The sequence below is a fragment of the Erythrolamprus reginae genome, chromosome Z (assembly GCF_031021105.1).
Source record: "Erythrolamprus reginae isolate rEryReg1 chromosome Z, rEryReg1.hap1, whole genome shotgun sequence".
NCBI lineage: Eukaryota > Metazoa > Chordata > Lepidosauria > Squamata > Dipsadidae > Erythrolamprus > Erythrolamprus reginae.
In genome coordinates this window covers 41,371,442-41,393,764 of record NC_091963.1, presented here as the reverse complement: position 1 = coordinate 41,393,764, position 22,323 = coordinate 41,371,442, and the positions used below count along the sequence as shown (strand labels likewise).

At 36.2% G+C, this 22,323-nt stretch overlaps 1 protein-coding gene across 1 annotated transcript in view; it reads right to left on the bottom strand.

Moving 5' to 3' along the window:
• HDAC9 (histone deacetylase 9) overlaps positions 1-22,323 on the bottom strand; it is a 277,705-nt gene that overhangs the window by 189,057 nt on the left and 66,325 nt on the right. The window contains exon 4 of the mRNA XM_070726525.1: positions 3,535-3,656. Within this exon, the coding sequence (XP_070582626.1) occupies positions 3,535-3,553 (19 nt within the window). The 5' untranslated portion in view covers positions 3,554-3,656. The remainder of the gene's footprint in view (positions 1-3,534; positions 3,657-22,323) is intronic.

The following is a 22,323-nucleotide window of genomic DNA, read 5'->3' as shown; positions in this document are numbered from 1 at the left end:
TGCCCTTACATCATCAATCATCAGTCTGTCCCCATTTTTCCCTTTACACTCCACTCTATATTTCCTCCTCCTATCTTCTACCTCCTTCACTCCCCATTTGCCTTTCTCTACTCCTTCTCTTCCTCCCCCTTCTACTTCCACCTTCTTTATCTTTTCCAGAATATTTTTTGTCCTAATTCACCTCATAATTAGCAGACTGATGATTTATTCTCAATTTTTAAATAAAAAGTGGCTCTTCCAAAAATTCTTATTATCGTGACATTTACTTATGTAAGACATTTTATTCTAGGTATATGTTGTGGGGGGAAAGGCTACTTCCAAAAAGAAAAGCTAATTTTGTCTTCTGGGTTCTCCATCAATTGAATCTAAATTTTAACTCCAACTTAATTGCTGTTGGCTTAACATTCCAAACTTATTATTTAATGTGCCTCTTAATTTTAGGCCTATTGCTTCCTCCCTTTCCTTGATCTCTTTCTTCATTGTTTGTTTTTCTTGTCTCCTCTTTTATCTTAACTAAATGCCTCTAAAATACATTTTCACTTATATTTATCATAATATCTCATATTCACAGTTTTCCATATAAACAGATCCGTATATAAGGGTAATTTCTGCCTCAAAAGGTATTAAATCAAAAATTAATCAAACACTATTGTCTATTCCTTCTTCTATCTACAGTATTGTGTTATCCAAAAGAAACAAAACTCTTAACAAAATAATTATATTAATTATATATCTCAAGTAGTTGCCATTCTTGTAGTTCATTCTTAACTTCTTCCTTTGATTCCCCAGCTTCTTCTCCAGTCATCAAGCAGATATTTTGAAAAGCCAATCAGCTCTGCATAATTAATTTCCTCCATGTCTACAAGATCAAATCCTCCAATCCAAAAATCCAACAAACTTCTATTGTAATAAAAAGTCAGTCTCCATTAAGTTCAAAAGCCTTTCCATGTAGGCCACCAGCCCTTAAAAGTCACTTACGTCTCAAGATCACAAATCGTCCATTTTAAAAACCATCCAGCTGCTAAACACAAGTGTATTTCACAGCCTTCCCAATTGTCCACCCAATAGATGATGTTCTGTGCTCAATCTTCCGACTCTGTCTTTTCCAGTTTTTGATTCAATTCTACTTTTCTTAGATTTTCTTAGTGCTTTTATTTAAAAGCTACTTTAGAGGATTTGGGGGCTAACGTGCAGTGTTAAAACAGTTATTCATATTTCTGAGGCAGGACTTTCTAAAAGAACATGATATGAGCTTTTAGAGAGTACTAGGGCAATATTGTTCTTTCATACCGGCTTTACCTTTATAGTGTTCCCCAAATATTACCTGAGTCTTCTAGATTCAAGTATAAAGGTAAAAAACAAATGAAAAGACCTATTTAATTGCTATAACAATAGACAAAAATTGTATTGCATTCAACAGGAAGATCAACGAAAACAACCGAAGAAGCAGGAACCAAATAGATTGAGTAAAGATTAGGAAAGAAAGTATTGAGTAATGTCCATTATTGAAGAAAACCAAAAAGGAGACAACAAAGATTCTTTCTGAAATAATAATATTACAGCAAGAAGCAAGTGCTGTTTACCTGTCCCAGGTGAGCAGTGCTCAGTTTACTCTGAAAAAGAGTGCATGGTAAATTCATAGCTTATTGATACATCTCAGGGCTGGGTTCTACTTACCTTCCCCACTGGTTCACATCGTGACAGACATGCAAGTTTTTTGCCTGTGCACATCACTTCCCAGAAATGACCTTTTCCACATGTGCAACACTCAGAAAAAAGCTTTTGTGCATGCACAGAGGCAAAAAACAAGAAAGAAAAAAACCAGAGAACTAGTGCCCAGGCCGCCAAGTTACTACTGGTTCTATAAAAATGGTCTGTACCAGGAGGAGCCTACCTCTGATACATCAAGCTCTTTCTCTGTCATGTAACCTGCTGAATTGCATGATATATTTGTAAGCTTAGATAATGAGTGTGCCAGTTATTATCTTTGCCTTGCTCAAAAATCAAAAACGGCTTATGTAAAACAAATATTTAATTAGCATTATATTTCACATAATATCAAGAAAAATTTCTATCATCTTTTCAAACTATCAACTCTTACTACTACTACAGCTTCCAAACACTGGAATTCAATGATTCTGGATTCTGAAAGTTTGCTATCTGAAAGCCAACAATGTAAAGAAACAGGGTTCTGTTGACTCAAGAGAGAGCTGGATTAATGTCAGCATTCAGAAGTCCTTCTGGACATTATTATGCTTATAATTCCTTCCCAAGCTACCTTATAAAGTTTTTTGAAAAGAAAGCTAAGAAAATTCTAAAATCTAAAAATGAAGAGAGGAGCGGCATGTAAATCCAATTAATAAATTAATAAAATTCATTTTTTCTCCAATACTTACCAATCTCAGAGTTTTGTATCTGTAAAATTTTTATTTCATGTATAGTGCTGTGTTTTAATTCTACCAATATTTCAAAAATCTTTGTAAACATTTAGTTGAAAGTATTTACATGTATTTCATTTTTCACTTTTAGACTATGCATGAAAGAGTAACAAAATAAATCTAATTCTGCCTGCAGAATTAATATGGATAATTTGATCACATGCTGGGTTCTATAACATGAGATAAATCTATCTCTCTTTCTCTCCCTCCCTCTCTCCCTCCTACCCCTCCTTCTCTATTTTTGTCACATGCATACATGCACAGAGACTAGATAAAAATAAAAACTGACATAATCTTAGGCTCCCTACTGGAAAAAAAAGATTAATTCTCAAGTTTGAAAATACGGAGTGAAATGTATCATAATGAAATTGTAGCTAAATTATGTGATATTTATGTGAACTCCTAACAGCACCTGTGTAAATTGATAAACAAACTTAAAATTATAACAAGCTTTTCATTGCTATGAAATACAACTAGAATGCTTATCACTAAAGTTTCTTTTTAGTAACATATGGTCCAGAATCTAAGTTTCTAAAATTGCCAGTCCATTTTGTAATTACACTAAATAGCACATACTGTGACACTTCCTTTCTCTCTTACACCCCCAAATACAATTCATTGAATGAGAATATGGTTGTAAACATACAAAATTTGGGATTACGCTTATCCTTTGTTATTCTAGATGTAATTATAACATCATCTCATATTGGGTTTAGCAAGATTACTTTGGTAAATCTCAGTTGTAGGACATTCCTAAATTCAAAAGGCATGAAATAATGATTAAATTATCTTGCTATTGTTCTTAAACAGATTATCTTTTGCTTAATTCAAGTGATACTACATTTGCCTAACAGACATTTCCTTAAAATGGTTACATAATCAAGGGGCTATACTAGAATTACAAAATGTTTATGTATTAAGGAACAAAATGAAACAGATAAAAATATAAAAACTTGTGATACATATATTTCTAATTCACTTAGAAGTAAATCAAACAGTGCTCACATTTAATTCTCTAATCATTTGACTCATCAGTATTATGACACGAATACTAATCCTGCACAGCAGCAGGAACTTAAAATAAAAACAGACTAACCTTGTTCTGTGAAACTCATTGTTACTGAAGTGGTGATGAACAGTGGCACAGGTATCAAATATTCAAAATTGCTTCTACTTTCACTGGGCTCACCAATCTGATGTCACTCTATAGCATTCAATCTATTAATGAAAAAAATTATACAACATATAAATAACTATAAAGGGGGCAAGTGATCTGGAATTGATTTAGTATTGCTAAAATGCCCATACTTTACTATATTTTTACTTCCTTTATAACATTAATGAAAACTCAACAAATTTGATCTGAGGAAACATTTGATTTCTCAATTGAGATGAGAAGATTTTGTAATTTTTTTGGCACTTTCTATGTAAAGGCAGGGATATGTTCATCTTTTACTTAGTGCGAATTCACTATTAAACTTGACATCCAACTGTTTATGCAATAAATGAAAATATAAAACTGCTCAAAATATACATTTTATCCTATGAACCATAAAATTGGACAAGATTTCATTGTGTGTATGATAATGTACTAGAAATGTTTTAAAAATAAGATTGTCTTTTCAAAAAGTTTTATTTCAAATATTGAAATAAAATTTTCTAAGAGTTCTCAAAAATCCAATTATTCAAAAAATATTTTACATTCAAAAACACTAATTTAGATTTGTTATCCTTAGATTGATTAGCATGTGGATTTAATGTTTTATTATGATATCTTGCATTATTTAAATTGCCTATTTTTAATATAATTATTACATAATATTTTGACCATTTATCATATATCAAAAATGATAAATCAGATCACAATATTTTACATAGTTATTTTTTTAAAGGGAACATTTTATGACAGGAGAAATGAAACAGGTGCTTATAATTCCCCAGAAGTTTTCTTTAAAAATAATATAGATATTATAATCCTCACAATCACAACTGGACTGTCAACTTCATTACTAAGGAACTTTGCCATTAAGCCAATCATTTGCCGTTTTTAAGTGAGATATAACTTGCAATTTTACTGCTAACTTTTCCATTGACTGTCAGAAACTGATTTAAAGCTCACAAATTTTATCTGCAAAACTCTGCAATGGTCATAAATTCATGCTGTTGTCCAGAATCCCAATTACCATCATGAGTGCTGTGACTGTGTTTTAATGAACAGTCATAAAATTACTTTTCCAGCACCATCTTAACTTTAATTGGTTGCTAAACACGGCAGAATACCAAACCTACCAATTATTACATAAAAATTCCATGTGCCTTCTAATTACTTCACTACATAAATCAACTGGTAAGGAAGGAAAAGATAAAGGAGGAAAGGGTACATACAAAGTTCCTAGCACAAGAAAAGTTTCAGCATTCTTATCTTGCACCCCATTATTTCTCCATAGTCGTGGAGATAGCATCCAGAAGTGGTTAACCTCATCTGTTTAGCTGATTGGACTGAAAATATCTCTCTCTCTCTCTCTCAATCTCTCTCTCTCAATCTCTCTCTCAATCTCTCACTCTCCAGGCACATCAGCCATTGTCCTAGATGATCTATAGCAACATGTGTGCACCAGCCAGCTAATTTTTGGCTCGCACAGAGGCTCTGGGAGGGCATTTTCGGCCTCTGGAGGACTTTCATGAGAGCTGGGGAGGGCAAAAAAACAGGCCAACTAGGCCCACCAGAAGTTGGGAAACGGGAGAGCAGGTGAGTGGGAGGGATCATACACAGATGCACGGGTGAGGCAGCACAGGGGTGTGCACACAGGGTGCATTGAATTATAGATGTGGGCACTCATGCGTACGCAATAGCACATGCGAGCACACTTTCGGCACCCTAGGAGAAAAAGGGTTGTCATCATGGCTCTACCATCATTCAAAGAATAAAACTGAATTTTTTTACTTCTTAACAAAAATTTATATCATAATATTTAATTGAAACATATTTTCATTTTTACTTGATAATTTTATAAAATATAAGACAACTGTGATTACATCAAGTCTCTAATTCTTAAGGAGAAGGTCATTAAAATAGATCATATGTAATTTAATTCTGACTATTTTACATTGTATTAATTTTTATAGATATAAATGTAAACACAATGACTTTTTCAGGTAAGCAAAATATTTCTTTGAATAACGCCTTCAATAAATACTTAACACTAATTCTCAATTCTAAACTAAAAAAATAAGAGGGGGAAATATATGCATACCATGTAAGCACTGTGAAGCAGTATGTAAGTCTAAGTGCTATTGCTGTTGTCCATTTGCTAACTGATGGTAGACAACAATATGTGCACAAGTATGTTTTATTCTTTTCAATGCAAAAGAATATTGGGGGAAAATACGTAATGAGGCTCCATTCAAGATGCTTTTATTTATTTATTTATTTATTTATTTATTTATTCATTCATTCATTCATTCATAGGAAAGGGAAGTATTTTTTTATTTTTTTATTTTTTAAAATAAATTCTTCATCCATGCCAACATGCTGTCTTTTACTATTTCTTCTAAGTTATCAAATTTTATTAAATAATTATACATTTTCATTACAAATTTTGTGGGTGGGCCTATTATATTTAATTTAGGGCTTATTCCATATTCTTCAGAATCAATTTTATATCTATTTTGAAGTTGTATATATGGAATCTATAAGTTTTCCTTCAGCTTCTAAAGTTTGTCTAGATTTAAGCTTACCGTCCTCATCTAACAGTTCATCATATGTTCTCACTTTAGTATTTCCTAGGACATTCGGGTATATTAAGGCTTCCATGCTGGATAACCACCTTGGTATTTCTATAAAGTGTTTATTTTTGATTTTCCTCCAAATGAATAGTAAGGTACCGCTTATTGCGTGTTGTTGGAATTGTGCGTGTTTGATATTCTTTTTTCCCCAAAGGTGCGTATGCTATCCTTCTTGTAGATTATAACCTTCTAATTTGAGAATTCTTTGATTATTTAGTGTGATCCAATCCTTAATCCATAAGAGGCTGGCTGAATAGTAATAAGTTTCAAGATCAGGTAAGCCGAAGCCCCCTGCCTCTCGTTTGTCAACCAGATTTTTATATTTAATTCTTCGCTTTCTCCCTGCCCATATGAACTTTGATATAACTCTATTAATTTCTCTGAATAATTTTTTTTCTAATTTAATTGGAGCCGTTTGGAATAGGTAAAGCCTATAGGAAAGAAGTAGTCATTCTCTGCACGCTCTTCCTCCCTTATGTGGCATTATGTAAATAAATGTTACCTTTCAATAGAGAACTAACTACTGTAAATGTCTGGGGCTATCCTTGAAGATGATTTGGAGGTTACATCCAATGAAGAAAAATGAGACCATGTAATATTAAAGTATTGCAGTGGTTGTCTATTAGTCTCCATTCAAGATGCTTTTAATATCTGTAAATCCATAAATATCTTTAGTGTTTAAAATTTTAAGTTCCCCAATAACAAATTATGAACTGATAGCATCTGCTTATGGTCTCACTAGTAGGCTTGACAGACACTGTGATAGCCTGAAGAAAATCTTGAGAAAAACACCTCAATTAAAGAAGCTTTTCCTGGGGAAAACTAGCTAATTCAGTATTGTTAGATTCCAACACTTCCAGAATAACAATTGCTCTAATTCTTTTTAGTCCACATTTTAATGTACAGTACTTGTAAATTCATTATAAGTTTTGTTAACTGTTAGAATAAAATGTTCATTGCTGATGTTTTCTATTGTTCTTTTTCTACTCTATTCTGTGTTCCATTAAACAAGCATAGAAAAGATTTTTTTAAAGTATTCAGCATTGAAAAAATGAACAGACAAAAAACAATCTTAGGTAGGAAAATATAATGAATTGCCAAACAAAACAAAAATGAAATACTACTTTTATATGCAAAAAATCTAGGCTCCTCTTTAGTTAAAACTCTTACTATATAAAAATTGTGTTTAATGCTAAATAAATAATAAAAATAAAAATTGGTAGGTTATAGAGCAGTGATGGTGAACCTTTTTTTTCTCAGGTGCCAAAAGCGCGTGTGGGTGTGCTATCATGCATGCGCAAGTGCCCACACCCATAATTCAATGCCTGGGGATAGAAAAAATGGCCTCCACTGTCCCCCGGAGGTCCTCTAGAGCAGAGGTCCCCAACCTTTTTTGCACCAGGGACCGGCTTTAAGCTAGACCAATTTTCCACGGCCCGGGGGGGGGCTTTGGTCATATGGGGGTGGGGTTATGGAGGGGTGGAGCTTAGTGACGCAGCCCTCCACACTTCTCCACAGGGCGGGGAGAATCAGGAGGCTCCTTTGGCGGCTGGGGGCTGCCTGGCTTTGTGATTTTGGCTGGGGGGGGAGTTAGGAAGGTCCTACTTCTCCACCCCCCAGCCAAAAATTCAAAGCCTATCTGCTGGATACAGGCGATGAGTGGGACAGAGCGGCGCGGAAGCCTCTTGCAGCAGCTGCTACAGCCACCGGCTTCCGCGCTGCTCGTCCCACCCATCGCCTGTATCCAGCAGAAGCTGCTGCCTGAGTGCTCAAAGTGCTGGGGGTGGGGGGTGTCCCGACAGCCCCCCCACCCCAGTGCTTCGCCTCCCGCTGGGACACCCCCCACCCCAGCACTTTGAATCCCACCGGCCAAGAGCACTCGGGCAGCAGCTTCTGCTGGATACGGACAATGGGTGGGATGAGCGGCGCGGAAGCCTCTTGCAGCAGCTGCCACAGCCACCGGCTTCGGCGCCGCTCGTCCCGCTCATTGTCCGTGTCTGGCAGAAGCTGCTGCCCGAGTGCTCTTGGCCGGCGGGATTCAAAGTGCTGGGGTAGCGGGTGTCCCAGCAGGAGGCGAAGCACTGGGGTGGGGGGGCTGTCAGGACACCCCCCACCCCAGCACTTTGAATCCCGCCAGCCAAGAGCACTCGGGCAGCAGCTTCTGCCAGACACGGGGAATGAGCGGGACGAGCGGCGCCGAAGCCGGTGGCTGTGGCAGCTACTGCAAGAGGCTTCCGCGCCACTCTGTCCCACTCATCGCCTGCATCCAGCAGATAGGCTTTGAGTTTTTGGCTGGGGGGGGACTTAGGAAGGTCCTACTTCTCCCCCCCCAGCCAAAAACTCAAAGCCTATCTGCTGGATACGGGCGATGAGTGGGACAGAGCGGCGCGGAAGCCTCTTGCAGCAGCTGCCACAGCCACCGGCTTTGGCGCCGCTCGTCCCGCTCATCGCCCGTATCCAGCAGATAGGCTCTGAGTTTTTGGCTGGGGGGGGGAGAAGTAGGACCTTCCTAACTCCCCCCCAGCCAAAATCACAAAGCCAGGCAGCCCCCAGCCGCCAAAGGAGCCTCCTGATTCTCCCCGCCCTGCCCGACGCCCCACCCTGTCCTGCATAATGTCCTCTGCCGGGAGGGCAGCGGTGCCGCGGACCGGCTGGAAAACCCCAACGGCCCGGTCCCGGTCCGCGGACCGGCGGTTGGGGACCTCTGCTCTAGAGGCATGAAACAGTCCATTTCCCAAACTCTGGTGGCCCCAGTAAGCCCATTTTTTGCCTTCCCCAGGCTCCGGAGGAAAAAATGCACTCCCCCATTCCTACAAAGACTCTCCAGAAGCCAAAAATACTCTCCCAGAGCTTTCGGGTGAGCCAAAAATCAGCTGGTTGGCATGCACATTGGACCTGGGGTAGGGTAATAGCTCACTTGCCAGCAAATATAGCTCCACATGCCACCTGTGACACTAGGGCCATAGGTTCGCCATCACTGTTATGGAGCATATAGGATTTTTAATTGTAAAAGAGAAACACCCTTTCAAAATGGTATCTAGATTAAAGGGTTTTTTTTAAAGCACCATCTTGAAAAATAGCAGTGTTTTCACATAGCTTACTAGGAAGCATTCCAAGGATCAAATGGTTATGGAGCAGAAAAAATTTGCCACTTTGCCTTAAGATAATGGATGTTTTATGATTTGATACCAGCTATGATTTGATACCAACTAAATGCAACGTTTACAAATTGTCACCCTATTTTTTACCTTGCCCTTGGGATTTTGATATTTGCCACCTTGCCCTTAGAATTATGACTTCTCTCAAAATAACATGCTTCTATAGTTGCGTGCTTGGAACAAAACTTCTCAAAAACTTTATTTGCCTTATTAGATACACACACACAAATTGTTACATACATGTGTACTTAGAGAGAAGCAATCAAGAATACAGCATAATTTATAGAAAAGCAGATTTCTCTTCAATGACAGCTTAGAACTGTACTTCAAAACAAAAAAAAATGATTTGTTGTCCTATAATTTTTGAAATAACCTATGCTCAATAAACATAGTTTTTTAATTTAAATTTTTTTAAACTATTTTGTTTTGGAGCAAATTAATTTTGTTCCTTTTTCCAGCCATATTAGTCATTTTTGCTCGTGCTGCAGTGCACTTTGATTCTTTCTTGTTGCATTAGCAGCATGCTGCCTTTCCCATATGTTTATTGAGCATTTATCTTGCCATGTCCTGGTTTTGTCCATTCAGCCTATTATTTGCAAATGAGCGAAAGAGTACAAATCAACAGAATTCATGTTGCTGACATTGCTCTCCTTCATTAGGTTTCAGTTAGTATAACTGACTATTCTGTCTAGTGCAAGTCAACAGAAAATACATTTTATGCTTTAGGTACAAATACCACACCAAAAAGATTCACTTTCCATCTTAGCACTCAAGATCTTGCCATTTCTTATATTTATAGTGTAAAAACTAAACTTTTTGCTGGTGTATTCAAGATTATCTGTATATTTATTTTAACCCTATCTTCTTGATGTATGTTTTAATGGGTAATATTTCTTTTCATTGTGTTTAGCCATCCCAAGTGTTTTGGTAAAGACACAGGAAAAGGAAGAATGGATGGATGGATGGATGGATGGATGGATGGATGGATGGATGGATGGATGAATCTATCTATCTATCTATCTATCTATCTATCTATCTATCTATCTATCAATGCATACATATGAAAGAAAGAATGAAAGAAAGAAATAAGGAAAGAGGGAGAGGAAGGAAGGAAGGAAGGATAAATCTTTATGTAATTGATGTATCTACTTATTTTTTTTACTTACTTATACTGATTGATTGCCTTATTTAAAAAGATAGCTATTGTTTATACTTCACTAACTATAAGAAAATTGCTTATTTTCCCTTTCTCAGGTTGTCAGTTATACTACCAATAATCATCAACAGTAGGGCATCAAGACCATATTGAATTCTATTGATAGACTGCCCAGCCTGTTGTTCATGAATATTATTTGCTCATACTGATAGTCATGGTCTCATAACTGATGTTGACTTTTGCCAAGCTAATTATCATAACAAACTTTAATATTCTCATTAAACTTCTCTTTCTGGATTCTGTACTTTTGTGGCAATCAAATATAATTTTTAATTACTGTTGGTATCTCTCTAGGCAGGGGGTGATTTTTTTAAAATAAATGTGATGAAAGCAAATTGTAGGAACTGAATTTGACAGAAGTCAATTGTTAAGAACTTTATATGAAGATTTAAATTTACTGAAACAACTGCAGTGTGTGAGGTTCTATTAAAATGATCTATCCCTGAAATAGATAAAGTTAAGATTCTGAACATTACAGAAGAATAATCCATTGAACTTGATTTTTGAAATGAAATTATTGGGAGTACTTGACACAATTATCATTCTAAGTATCTATTATTCCTTAGAGCCTTGTAAACTTTATCTTACAAATAATATAAAGCACTGAAGCATCTATGTAGAATTGGTATTTCAGACCACCAAGATGCCCTTTTCACTCTTCTCAATAACTGAATTTACAGGATAACAACATTCTACCATAAGGATTCAAAATTTTGCAAACAATTAGACAGAAAATTTTGAAGCAAATATGAATTAACTTAGTTTAGAATGACTATTTTAAGCTCTCTTCCATAATAGAGTAGCAGAGAAAGGGCAATTTGCCATTCATATATTTGTTTGTTTGTTTGTTTGTTTATTTGTTTGTGTATGTATGTATGTATGTATGTATGTATGTATGTATGTATGTATGTATGTATGTATGTATTCATTCATTCATTCATTCATTCATTCATTTATTTATTAGATTTGTATGCTGCCCCTCTCCGCAGACTCGGGGCGGCTCATATGTTATCAAGTGTAATTCAATAATGTCATTTCAAGTAGTAACTGATATATTCTAACCCAGAACATAATCTAAAGAGAAAACAATGCTGATCCCTGTAAATATTTGGGGGATTGGTGATATAACTACAGAGACCAGTAGTGTGTTCTATACATTTACTACTAAAGTTGTATTTTCTGCAGTTGAGTTTGGAGCAGTTTATTTTGAGTTTGTATCTGTTGTGTGCTCGTGCATTGTTGTGATTGTTGTGGTTGAAGCTGAAGTAGTCGTTGACAGGAAGGACGTTGTAGCAGATGATTTTATGGGCTATGCTTAGGTCATGTCAAAGTTGACGTAGGTGTAAGCTTTCTAAGCCTAGGATTTCAAGTCTGGTTGCATAGGTTATTCTGTGCGAGTAGAGGAGTGGCAAGCTCTTCTCGGAAAGTATTTATTTATTTATTTATTTATTTACCGGTATTTATTTATTTATTTATTTATTTATTTATTTATTTATTTATTTTGTCCAATACACAATGAGGGTTTTAGTGAGTATATATCAATATACACATAGTAAAATACATGATGAAGGTTATAGAGGAGATACTCATAGTAAAATATATCTAAGAAATAATAGAAAAGAAGATATAGGAATAGAATATATAGAATATATAGAATATATAGAATATAGGAATAGAATATATATATATACACACACACACACACACACATATATATATATACATATATATATATATACATACATACATATACACATATACATACATACACATACACATACATATATATATATAGGAATAGAATATCTCTGAATGCTTTTTAATGTATTTATGTCTGAAATGGGTTCCAGACAGATGAGCTGTATTCAAGGATTGGTCTGGTGAAAGTTTTGTATGATCCTAGTTAGTAGTGTGATATTACTGGAGAACAAGCTATATAATATTAGTTTAACAACTCTTGAAGCCTTTCTGGTGATGTTGTTGCAGTGGACTTTGGCACTTCATTTGATATGAGTATTCCAAGATCTTTTATGGAGTGAGGGTTATCTATAAGGTCTTATTAATTCAGTTTGTAGACTACATATGTATCAACAGTAGATTTGTAGATTTCTAGGTTCTATCGTATCTCAAGAAAAATGGTCACCTAACATCAAAAACGTCAGCAAAAAAGCACAACAAAGTATGTTCTTTCTGTGCCAGCTGAGGAAGCTCAAATTGCCCAAGGAGCTGCTGATACAATTCTACAGAGGAATCATTGAGTCTGTCATCTGCACCTCTATAACTGTGTGGTTTGGTTCTGCAACCCAACAAGACCGACACAGTCTTCAGAGGAATCCGAACTGCAGAAAAAACAATTGTTGCCAACCTGCCTTCTATTGAGGACCTACATGAGTGAAAATATTTACTGACCCCTTGCATCCTGGACGTAAACTGTTTCAATTCCTACCCTCAAAATGTCGCTACAATGCTGCAATGCTCTCTACATGGGGCTACCTTTGCAGAGTGTTCGGAAACTTCAGCTCGTCCAAAATGCAGCCGCGTGAGCAGTTTTGGGCCTTCCAAGACATGCCCATATCTCGTCATCATTCCGCGGACTGCATTGGTTACCGATCTGTTTTCTGACACAATTCAAAGTGTTGGTTATGACCTATAAAGAGCTACATGGCATAGGGCCAGATTATCTCTGAGACCGCCTTCTGCCGTGCAAATCCCAGCCACCGGTGAGGTCCCACAGAGTTGGTTTCCTTAGGGTCCCATCGACTTTTACAAGCATGTCAGCTGGCAGGACCTAGGGGAAAAGCCTTCTCTGTGGGGGCTCCGGCCCTCTGGAATCATCTCCCCCCAGAGATTCATACTGCCCCCACCCTCACTGCCTTCCAAGAGTTTAAAAACTCATCTTTGCTGCCAGGCCTGGGGTTCCTTAGATCTTTAGTTTGATTGTTGAATGAATGATATTGATAGTTTTTTAATTAGAATTTTAAAGATTGTTTTTAATGTATTCATTGGATTGTTATTATTGTTCTTGGTTTTTTTCTGTACATGCTGTGAGCCGCCCCGAGTCGCCGGAGAGGGGCGGCATACAAATCCAATTAAATATACAGAGCACTGCACACCAAGACAACTAGACACAAGAATAGTTTTTTCCCAAACACCATCACTCTGCTAAACAAATAACTCTCTACACTGTCAAACTTATTTTTTTCCCATTATTCCTATCACCCATTTCTTCCTATTTATGACTGCATGACTGTAACTTGTTGCTTGTATCCTTAAGATTTTTATTACTGTTGATTGTTTCTTCATTGCTTATTTGACCCCTATGATAATCATTAACTGTCATACATCATAATTCTTGACAAATGTATCTTTTTCTTTTATGTACATTGAGAACATATGTACCAAAAACAAATTCCTTGTGTGTGCAATCACACTTGGCCAATACATAATTCTATCTATCTATTTTCTATCTATACAGTGGTACCTCTACTTAAGAACTTAATTCATTCCGTGACCAGGTTCTTAAGTACAAAAGTTTGTGTGTAGAAGCAATTTTTCCCATAGGAATCAATGTTAAAGCAAATAATGTGTGCAAACCCATTAGGAAATAAATAAAAGCTCCAAATTTGGGTGGGAGGAGGAGGAAGAGGAGGAGGAGGACAGTCGCTGCCTAAGAAAGAAGGTGTGGTGAAGTGAATTTTAAAAAAAGTGGGACTCTGAAGCAGCGAGGAGGAGCTCCCACTCCTTTGACCGAAAGGCGGCTACTCCTGCTCCTGCTTCCTCTTCCTTCCCATGGTGAAGGTCTCCCCTCTTCTCTCCTTCGCTCGCCAATAGAGATGGATAAGGCAGGATTGAAAAATAGGCACCCTCCTAACCATATTGATCGGCTCCAAATCCATTTAATAGAGATCACTCGGTAAAATGATTTTTTATGTTTCTTGTTGCTATCTTCTGCCCAAATCTAAAAGACTTAAGAAAAGATAATCAATAAACTACAATATGAATCTTCATGTTAGGACTTTAATAAAATACATTGTTGAAATAACTATTTCGTTCACATTGGAACAATATGTGATAGAAAGAAGCCAACATTGGACACAATGGTTTGTGCCAGTGAACATTTTCACAGTTTGACAAGTTTTAAGATTGACACTGTGCCTTGATGTTTTCCTTTCACACTGTAGCCAGATAAAATAATGTGAAGTTAGTCATTTTCCAACTATAACATTCATAACCAATTCTAATTTTTAAAATGGCAACATTTTGGCTGGAACTAAATACAGAATTTTGAAGGCTAATTTTTATTTGGCAAAGTTGACATTCTATATTAAGCTTTTACAAGCATAGAACTATAAACAACATGCCTCTATATTATAGTGGTAAACATAGGTATTAACATTTAGATTAATTGACTAATTTCATTAGCCAGTGACAAAAAAAAAAAGAATTAGAATGGTGGAATTAATGGTTTTATATAACTTTAGAACCCTGGTCCCTCAAAACACCCATTTGTTTCCATTCAAGTGGGACTTACAGAGTTTATGGCACCATTTGATGCATAGAAGCCACAGAGTTTTGAATTAGAAACAGAACCTCTTACAAATTTACCAAATAAAAAAGGCCATAGTATGTCTCTAGAATAAATTAACATATTAACATGAATGAGTCACCTGAAAGAAAAGGGAAGAAGTGCAAAGTGTCTGTTTCCAGTTAACTTTAAAAAAATGATTTTTATGTAGCCAAATTTAAGGAATGATGGTTTAGTATTCTAAACTTTATTTTTTTTTAAAAAAAAATACAATTTTATTGTATTTTAACATGTATGTCTTAAGGTTAAAAATAAAACACTCTTGTTTTATTTTTAACATTAAGACATTTATGTGCAAGTAGTAATGTACTACAATGTTTACCCCATGATCCCTATTAAGTTAGCAATAGAAAGTTGGCCAACAAAAAATTAAGTCGGTTCCTTTTAACTGTATGGAAACTGGCTGAAATCAAATAAAAAATGCTATGCTAATATTATAACCATGGCCTTCTTGTTATGACTTCTTTGTAAAATGTGATATGAACCAAGTTATCAGTGGCAAGAAATTCTATGAAAAATTACATAAGAAGATACCAGAATTAGAGATTGAAAATATAATAATAATTGGAGACTTCAATGCAATTGCTAATACCATAGATGACTCTTCTGGAGGGAAAAAAAGAAAAAAAAGAAAACAATCCTTCCTACAACATTTTGGAAAACATTTTGGAAAATGAGTGAAGAATTAGTTTTAAAAAATATCTGGCGGGAGAGACATCCCTTTGCAAAACAATACACTTTTTACTCAAACCCTCATAAGATTTGGACTAGGACGAATATGGCCTGGATGTCAGCGCAAATGGGAGATGAGGTTAAAAGTGTTGAAACAGAAACTAAGAGTTGGGAAGATCATAATCCATTGGTAATGATATGAAAGGATACCAAAGGATAAAATGATTGGAAAATTAATCTTAACATATTGAGAGAAAATCAATATATAGAATCAATATAAAGAAAAGGAAATGTAAATTTTCTTTAAACTAAATAAAAATAAGGAAACCTCTCCACAAAATTTATGGGACATGGCTAAGGCCTATATTTGTGGTTTGACAATCTCTTACACTGCTAAAAGGAATAAAAAGAAAAAAGAGGCAATATCAACAATTAGAGAAAAAGTTAAAAGAGGCAGAAAGAAAGCTAGAAATGATCCGAAGAATGGAAAATGAATTTATTAAAACATAAAATAAAGTTAATTGAACAAGAAGAAAAAGTGACAAAAATAAAAAGGGCAAAACAAGATTACTTTGAAAACGCAAACAAACCTGGTCGCTGGTTGGCTTATAAATTAAGAAAACAAAAAGAATCTAAAACAATTAATAAATTAGAAGATAAAGAGGGAAGGCTTAGATATACAGCAGATGAAAAGCAAGTGACAGTGTTAGAAGTTTATAAACAATTATATCAAGTGAGCCGGGGTGGCGCAGCAGGTAGAGTGCTGTACTGCAGGCCACTGAAGCTGACTGTAGATCTGAAGGTCACGGTTCAAATCTCATCACCGGCTCAAGGTTGACTCAGCCTTCCATCCTTCCAAGGTGGGTAAAGTGAGGACCCGGATTGCCTAGCTCTGTTAAAAAGTGCTATTGCTAACTTGTTGTAAGCCGCCCTGAGTCTAAGGAGAAGGGCGGCATAAAAATCAATCAATCAATCAATCAATCAATCAATCAATCAAATAAATAAATAAATAAATAAATAAATAAATAAATAAATAAATACACACTAGTGTAGTATATAACCTTTATAAAAATTACTTCACACTACAGATAGTTCTAGACTTAATACCACAATCAAGTCCAAAAAATTTTGGCGCTAAGCAAGACAATTGTTAAATTATTTTTGCCTCATTTTACCATCTTTCTTGCCACAGTTAAGTGAATCATTGCAGCGTAGGTGAGTTGATTACCTGTCCAAATAGCAGATAGTGGTACAGGTATGAGAGGGAATCACATCTGGTTGCATGGGCCTCTGGAAAGCTAAGTCAATGGCCCAGAGTAGGGGGGGGGGGCTCAGGAGGCTCATCTTCATGTAGCGGTACAGGCAGCAGAGACAGGGAGTAGTGGGGTAAGGCTGACAATTCCGACACACCATGTGCACCACAGGCAATCAAGAGAGACAGCGGGAAGAAATGAGCTTGTTCTTGCATCTCTCAGCTTGCCTGTGGCCCACATGCAGCACATTGGGATTGCTTGCCTTCCCCCACCATGCTCTGCCTCAGTCTGCTACCACTGCGTGAAGACGAGCCTTCCAAGGCCACCACTCTGAATCAGCTTTCCTGTGGCCCACGCAATGCTTCTGGATTGCACACCTTCACCGTCTCTGCCTGCTGCTTAGGCAGGTAATCAACTCATCTGTGCTGCACAGGCTGCAGCTCTCAAGACATCATCAATCCTTGTGCACTCTTGTGTTGACCATGCCTCCCATCTGATGATAACTAGGGCTTATTTCTGGGATTTAGCTTATATTAGGAGCACACTAAAAATCAGGCTAGGGCTTATTTTGGGATAGGTCTTGTTTGGGGAAATATGGTAGCTACAATTAGTTTTTGTTTAGGGTCTGCCTCTTTTAGTGATCATTCAGAGTTACAAGAGTTATAAAAAGTGATTTTATGATACATTCTCACAGTTATAACCTTATTAAATATTCAAATTAACATGTATGATCACCATTACCATCTGAGAAATCTTCCTAAAAGCATAGAAATAAATCAGGCAGGGAAACAGACTGCTGGAAATAGCATAAGGATGCTCAAGGAATATAGAGAGATTGCAGAGAATTTTACTACAAAAGATACAGGTATCTAAGCTTGTATTAATCTTTTCAGAGGGAGAATTTGAACCCTTATAAAATTAAGATCTTGTTTATTTGACTGAGGAATACTCCATTCTAATTTAATAAAAATATTCAACATCTTTGAAAATCATACATTAACAAACCTTTGGGAGGTTATCTATCAAGAATTAAATAATTCAAATGGACAATTGCTTATATCCTAATTCAAACAAATAATTTGTTCCACAAATTAGCCTAGAGAACAGAAAGACACTCCACGTGACACAATTGTTTAAAATGGGCATCTAGACTACCTCAGGAAATCATAAGCAATTCTTGTTTAACAACAGTAATTTGGATCAGGAACTCCATTACTGGGTGACATGGTCATAAACCATGATACCCTAGGACTGGACCAACTTGACAGGACTTCCAGTTGCTATTATTAAGCAAATTCCATATGGTTGTTAGGTACAACATAATATGTTCTTCATTTGGAACTTATTATAAGCCTTGTCATTGACTTTGGTTTTTTTTTTTAATTATTATTATTATTATTATTATTATTATTATTATTATTATTATTATTATTTATTGGATTTGTATGCCGCCCCTTCCGTTTGTCAGAATCCCTGCAAATCACAATTAAGTATTGATTGGCATAATTGCACACCAATAGCAAAACATGCAAATTGCAATTTTATGACAACTGGCATTATAACTGGCCTAACTTTGAGAACAAGGTGTAAGTCTTCTTGTTCAGCATAATCTTAAATATGAATGGTGCTGAATGAATGGTTCTTATCCAAGTACTATCTATTTACCATTGATTGATCAACTTAAAGAGATGAGTTGCCAATGTGGATGTAGGCAACTCATCTTTACTCATGTCAGGGGCACCTATGGTGGGCCGAGCACACTGCCAGAGAAAATGATCTCCCGAATCTGTTTTTGGTTGCAAAGGCCTCCTGCAACTCTCTGCCAGTGAAAATGGAGATTGAGAAGGCCATCTGCTGGCCAGTCCATCACTATTTCCATGGCATCCCCATGAGCCAGATCTAAGCATCAACAGATCTGGTGCCAGAACCTTGAATTTGACACATTTTAGAATGTCAACAGTCTTATGGATACAAGTGAACCTGCTGACATTGTATACTTGGACTTTCAAAATAACTTTGATAAATTTCTTTATCAAAAGTTCTTGAATAAAGTTAACAGTCTTGAGTACACTATTAAAAGATAGGATATTCAACAGATTGGCTAAGTTCCTAGAGAGAAAGCCATCAAACTCTATTACTCAATGCTAAAACAGATTGAGCAATATATTCAAAAGGAGAAAACTATATCCATTATGAACATTTTAGGGCACTGGTTGGTCACTGGGAGAAAGAAAAGGTAGGCCTTCAACCAGCAGAAATATTATGTTGTAATATTGTTATGTTTTACAGAATAAAGAATAATTAATTTCCATTTTTATTGCCAAAAGCATATGGAAAAAGGAATATATTAAATAGTCACACTAAGATTCAATATTAAGTAGAATTAATTGATGAGCATTGTAATATTTGCCCTCAATTTTATGGTAGGATAAAGCTGTTAAATTTAAAAAAACTTGTTAATTTTACACAAGTAGAATGACTGAATTGGAAGGGTCCATTTGAACAAATATATTCAACTTTCAATTCATTGCAGAAAAACCAAATAAAACAGCTTGATCATTATCTAGCCTCTGCCTGAATTCATAAAATAATCAGCAGCTGGTTAGTTATTTGGCCAACTGATTCTATTAATGAACTGCTCTTACTCTTACAAACTTAGAATCTCTCCTCTAACTTAACTTTCATTTAGTATCCCATAAACAATAGCACTGAACCTCTGTTGGGCTGTATCCTTGCAGATACAATAGGCTTTATTAGAGCAACAATCCTACTTCTTAGGTATTTATCTTAACCATTAGTGATTCACCAGAACTAAAAATAATTAATACTCCAATATTTAGGAAGTTATAATTTAAAAAATTAAAATAATCAAGAATTTTAATTCCATACAGTGAAAAATTAAGAACAGAAATAAAATATTCATTCAAACAAATTACAAATTTGGAATTGCATCTAAAAATGTTAGTGTAATGAAGGTCATGAACGTTAAAGTCAATGTTCTTTCTGATTTTTCAAGTGGTTGAAAAGATCCTGTCACAACATCACACCCACTTCTTCTACAGTACATATGTTTATGTGAGGTTCTTACTTCAGGGGAACTTAAAAATGAAAGTGCTAAAATATCAAATCATGTTATGCATCTTCAGTAAAAACAATAAGATGGTTTAAATATCTCTATTCAAGGGAAGGGCATTTTTAAATTCCAGGAGAGAAACATTTAATTCTGAAAAAAATAATATGTTCCATCTCTCTTCATAACAAGAAGCATTATTATGAACTAAAGCGAGCATTTTCATATTCTATTTCACACGTAATCAGTGGTGAACCAAATATAAAAAAGAGCAAATGATAAAATATTATATGACTTAAATACTTACATATGTGGAAGAATTTAAGCCATTTGAATATCACAAAATAAAATGAACAAGTAATCCTTAATTTACAACAGTTGGTTTACTGACTGTTCAAAGGAACTGAAAAAAACAATTTATTTCTACAGTGGTACCTTTACTTAAGAACTTAATTCGTTCCGTGATAAGGTTCTTAAGTAGAAAAGTTTGTAAGTAGAAGCAATTTTTCCCATAGGAATCAATGTAAAAGCAAATAATGTGTGCAAACCAATTAGGAAAGAAATAAAAGGTTGGAATTTGGGTGGGAGGAGAAGGAAGAAGAAGAGGAGGAGGACAGTCACTGCTGAAGGAAGAAGGTGAGGTGAGGGGAATAAAAAAAATCCAAAACTTTAAGGCTTAAAAAAAAAAGAGGGACTCTGAGGCGGCAAGGAGGAGCACGCACCTCCAAAACACCCAGCATGAGGCTGCCTCCCATACACTGTGCCAGAGAGAGAAACCCAGGCAGACAAGAGGGGGGAACCTCCCGCTCCTTTGACCGAAAAGTTGCTACTGCTGCTGCTGCTACCTCCTTTCTCTTCCTTCCCTCGCTGAACGGCTCCCCTTTCTCTTGCTCGGTCGCTTTTTAGCTGGCGACTTTCCTTCACTGTGGTGACTCCTCGGTTTGGCTGAACCTGAGTTGATTCGGCCGGGGCGAAGTGCCCTCTTTTGCCTTTCCACACCCAGACACTCCAGGAGGCAACCTCGCGCCGGGTGTGTGTGTGTGTGTGTGTGTATGTATGTATGTATGTATGTATGTATGTATGTATGTGTTTATTTATTTATTTATTTATTTATTTGATTTTATTTTATTTGTATGCCGCCCCTCTCCGTAGACTACAGTTCCCCCATGCCTTACGACAAAGGTGGGTTTTGAGGAGTTTACGAAAGGCAAGGAGGGTAGGGGCAGTTCTAATCTCTGGGGGGAGCTGGTTCCAGAGAGTCGGGGCCGCCACAGAGAAGGCTCTTCCCCTGGGGCCCGCCAACCGACATGGTATGGGAGGCAGCATGAGGGAATCACCACAGCGAAGTGATTTATTCCCTCTCCAAGTGCCCAGAGAAAGGAAAATGCTCTGTTCGCGCTGGACTGCCAAAGCCTCCTATAGTGCCACTGAAAGGTTCCTGGTTCTCATCTAGAAAAGTTCTTAAGTAGAGTCATTCTTAGGTAGAGATACCACTGTATTTTTCACTCTTATAACCATTGTACCATTTCCTTGGGCTTAGTCAGATGCTTGGCATCTGACTCATATGGGTCACCTTTTGCTACTTTCTGGCAAGTAAAATTAATAGAAAACCAGATTTACTTAACAACCATATTACTATCTTAACAACTTCAGCGATTCATTTAACAACTGTGGCAAGAAAGATAATAAAATAGAGCAAAATTCACTTAACTCTCGATTAGTAACAGAAGTGTTGATCTCAATTATAATTGTAAGTCGAGAACTACTTGTATATCAAGCCTAAATACTGTGCACTTACTGAATAAGTGAAGGCTCTCATTTTAAACTTAAATCATAGTGCCATTATAAGTTTATAAATAACAGGATTTGCTTTTGCTTCCTTACTGCTTATCATGTCACTTGAAAATAAAACATCATGTTTTATATCTCATTTCAAAATATTCATTAGTATATTCATTATAACTATCGATTTTTGCAGTACAAATAATTATGTAAGCATTGGCAACTATGAGCAGATATAGCCATCTTGATCAAATTATAAGAAAAATGAAACTAGTCAAAAACTAGTCAAAAACTTCAAACTCTGTTTTCTCCAATTGGCCATGATTTTTGAATATTGATATCAAACCTACTTGCTGAAAGTTT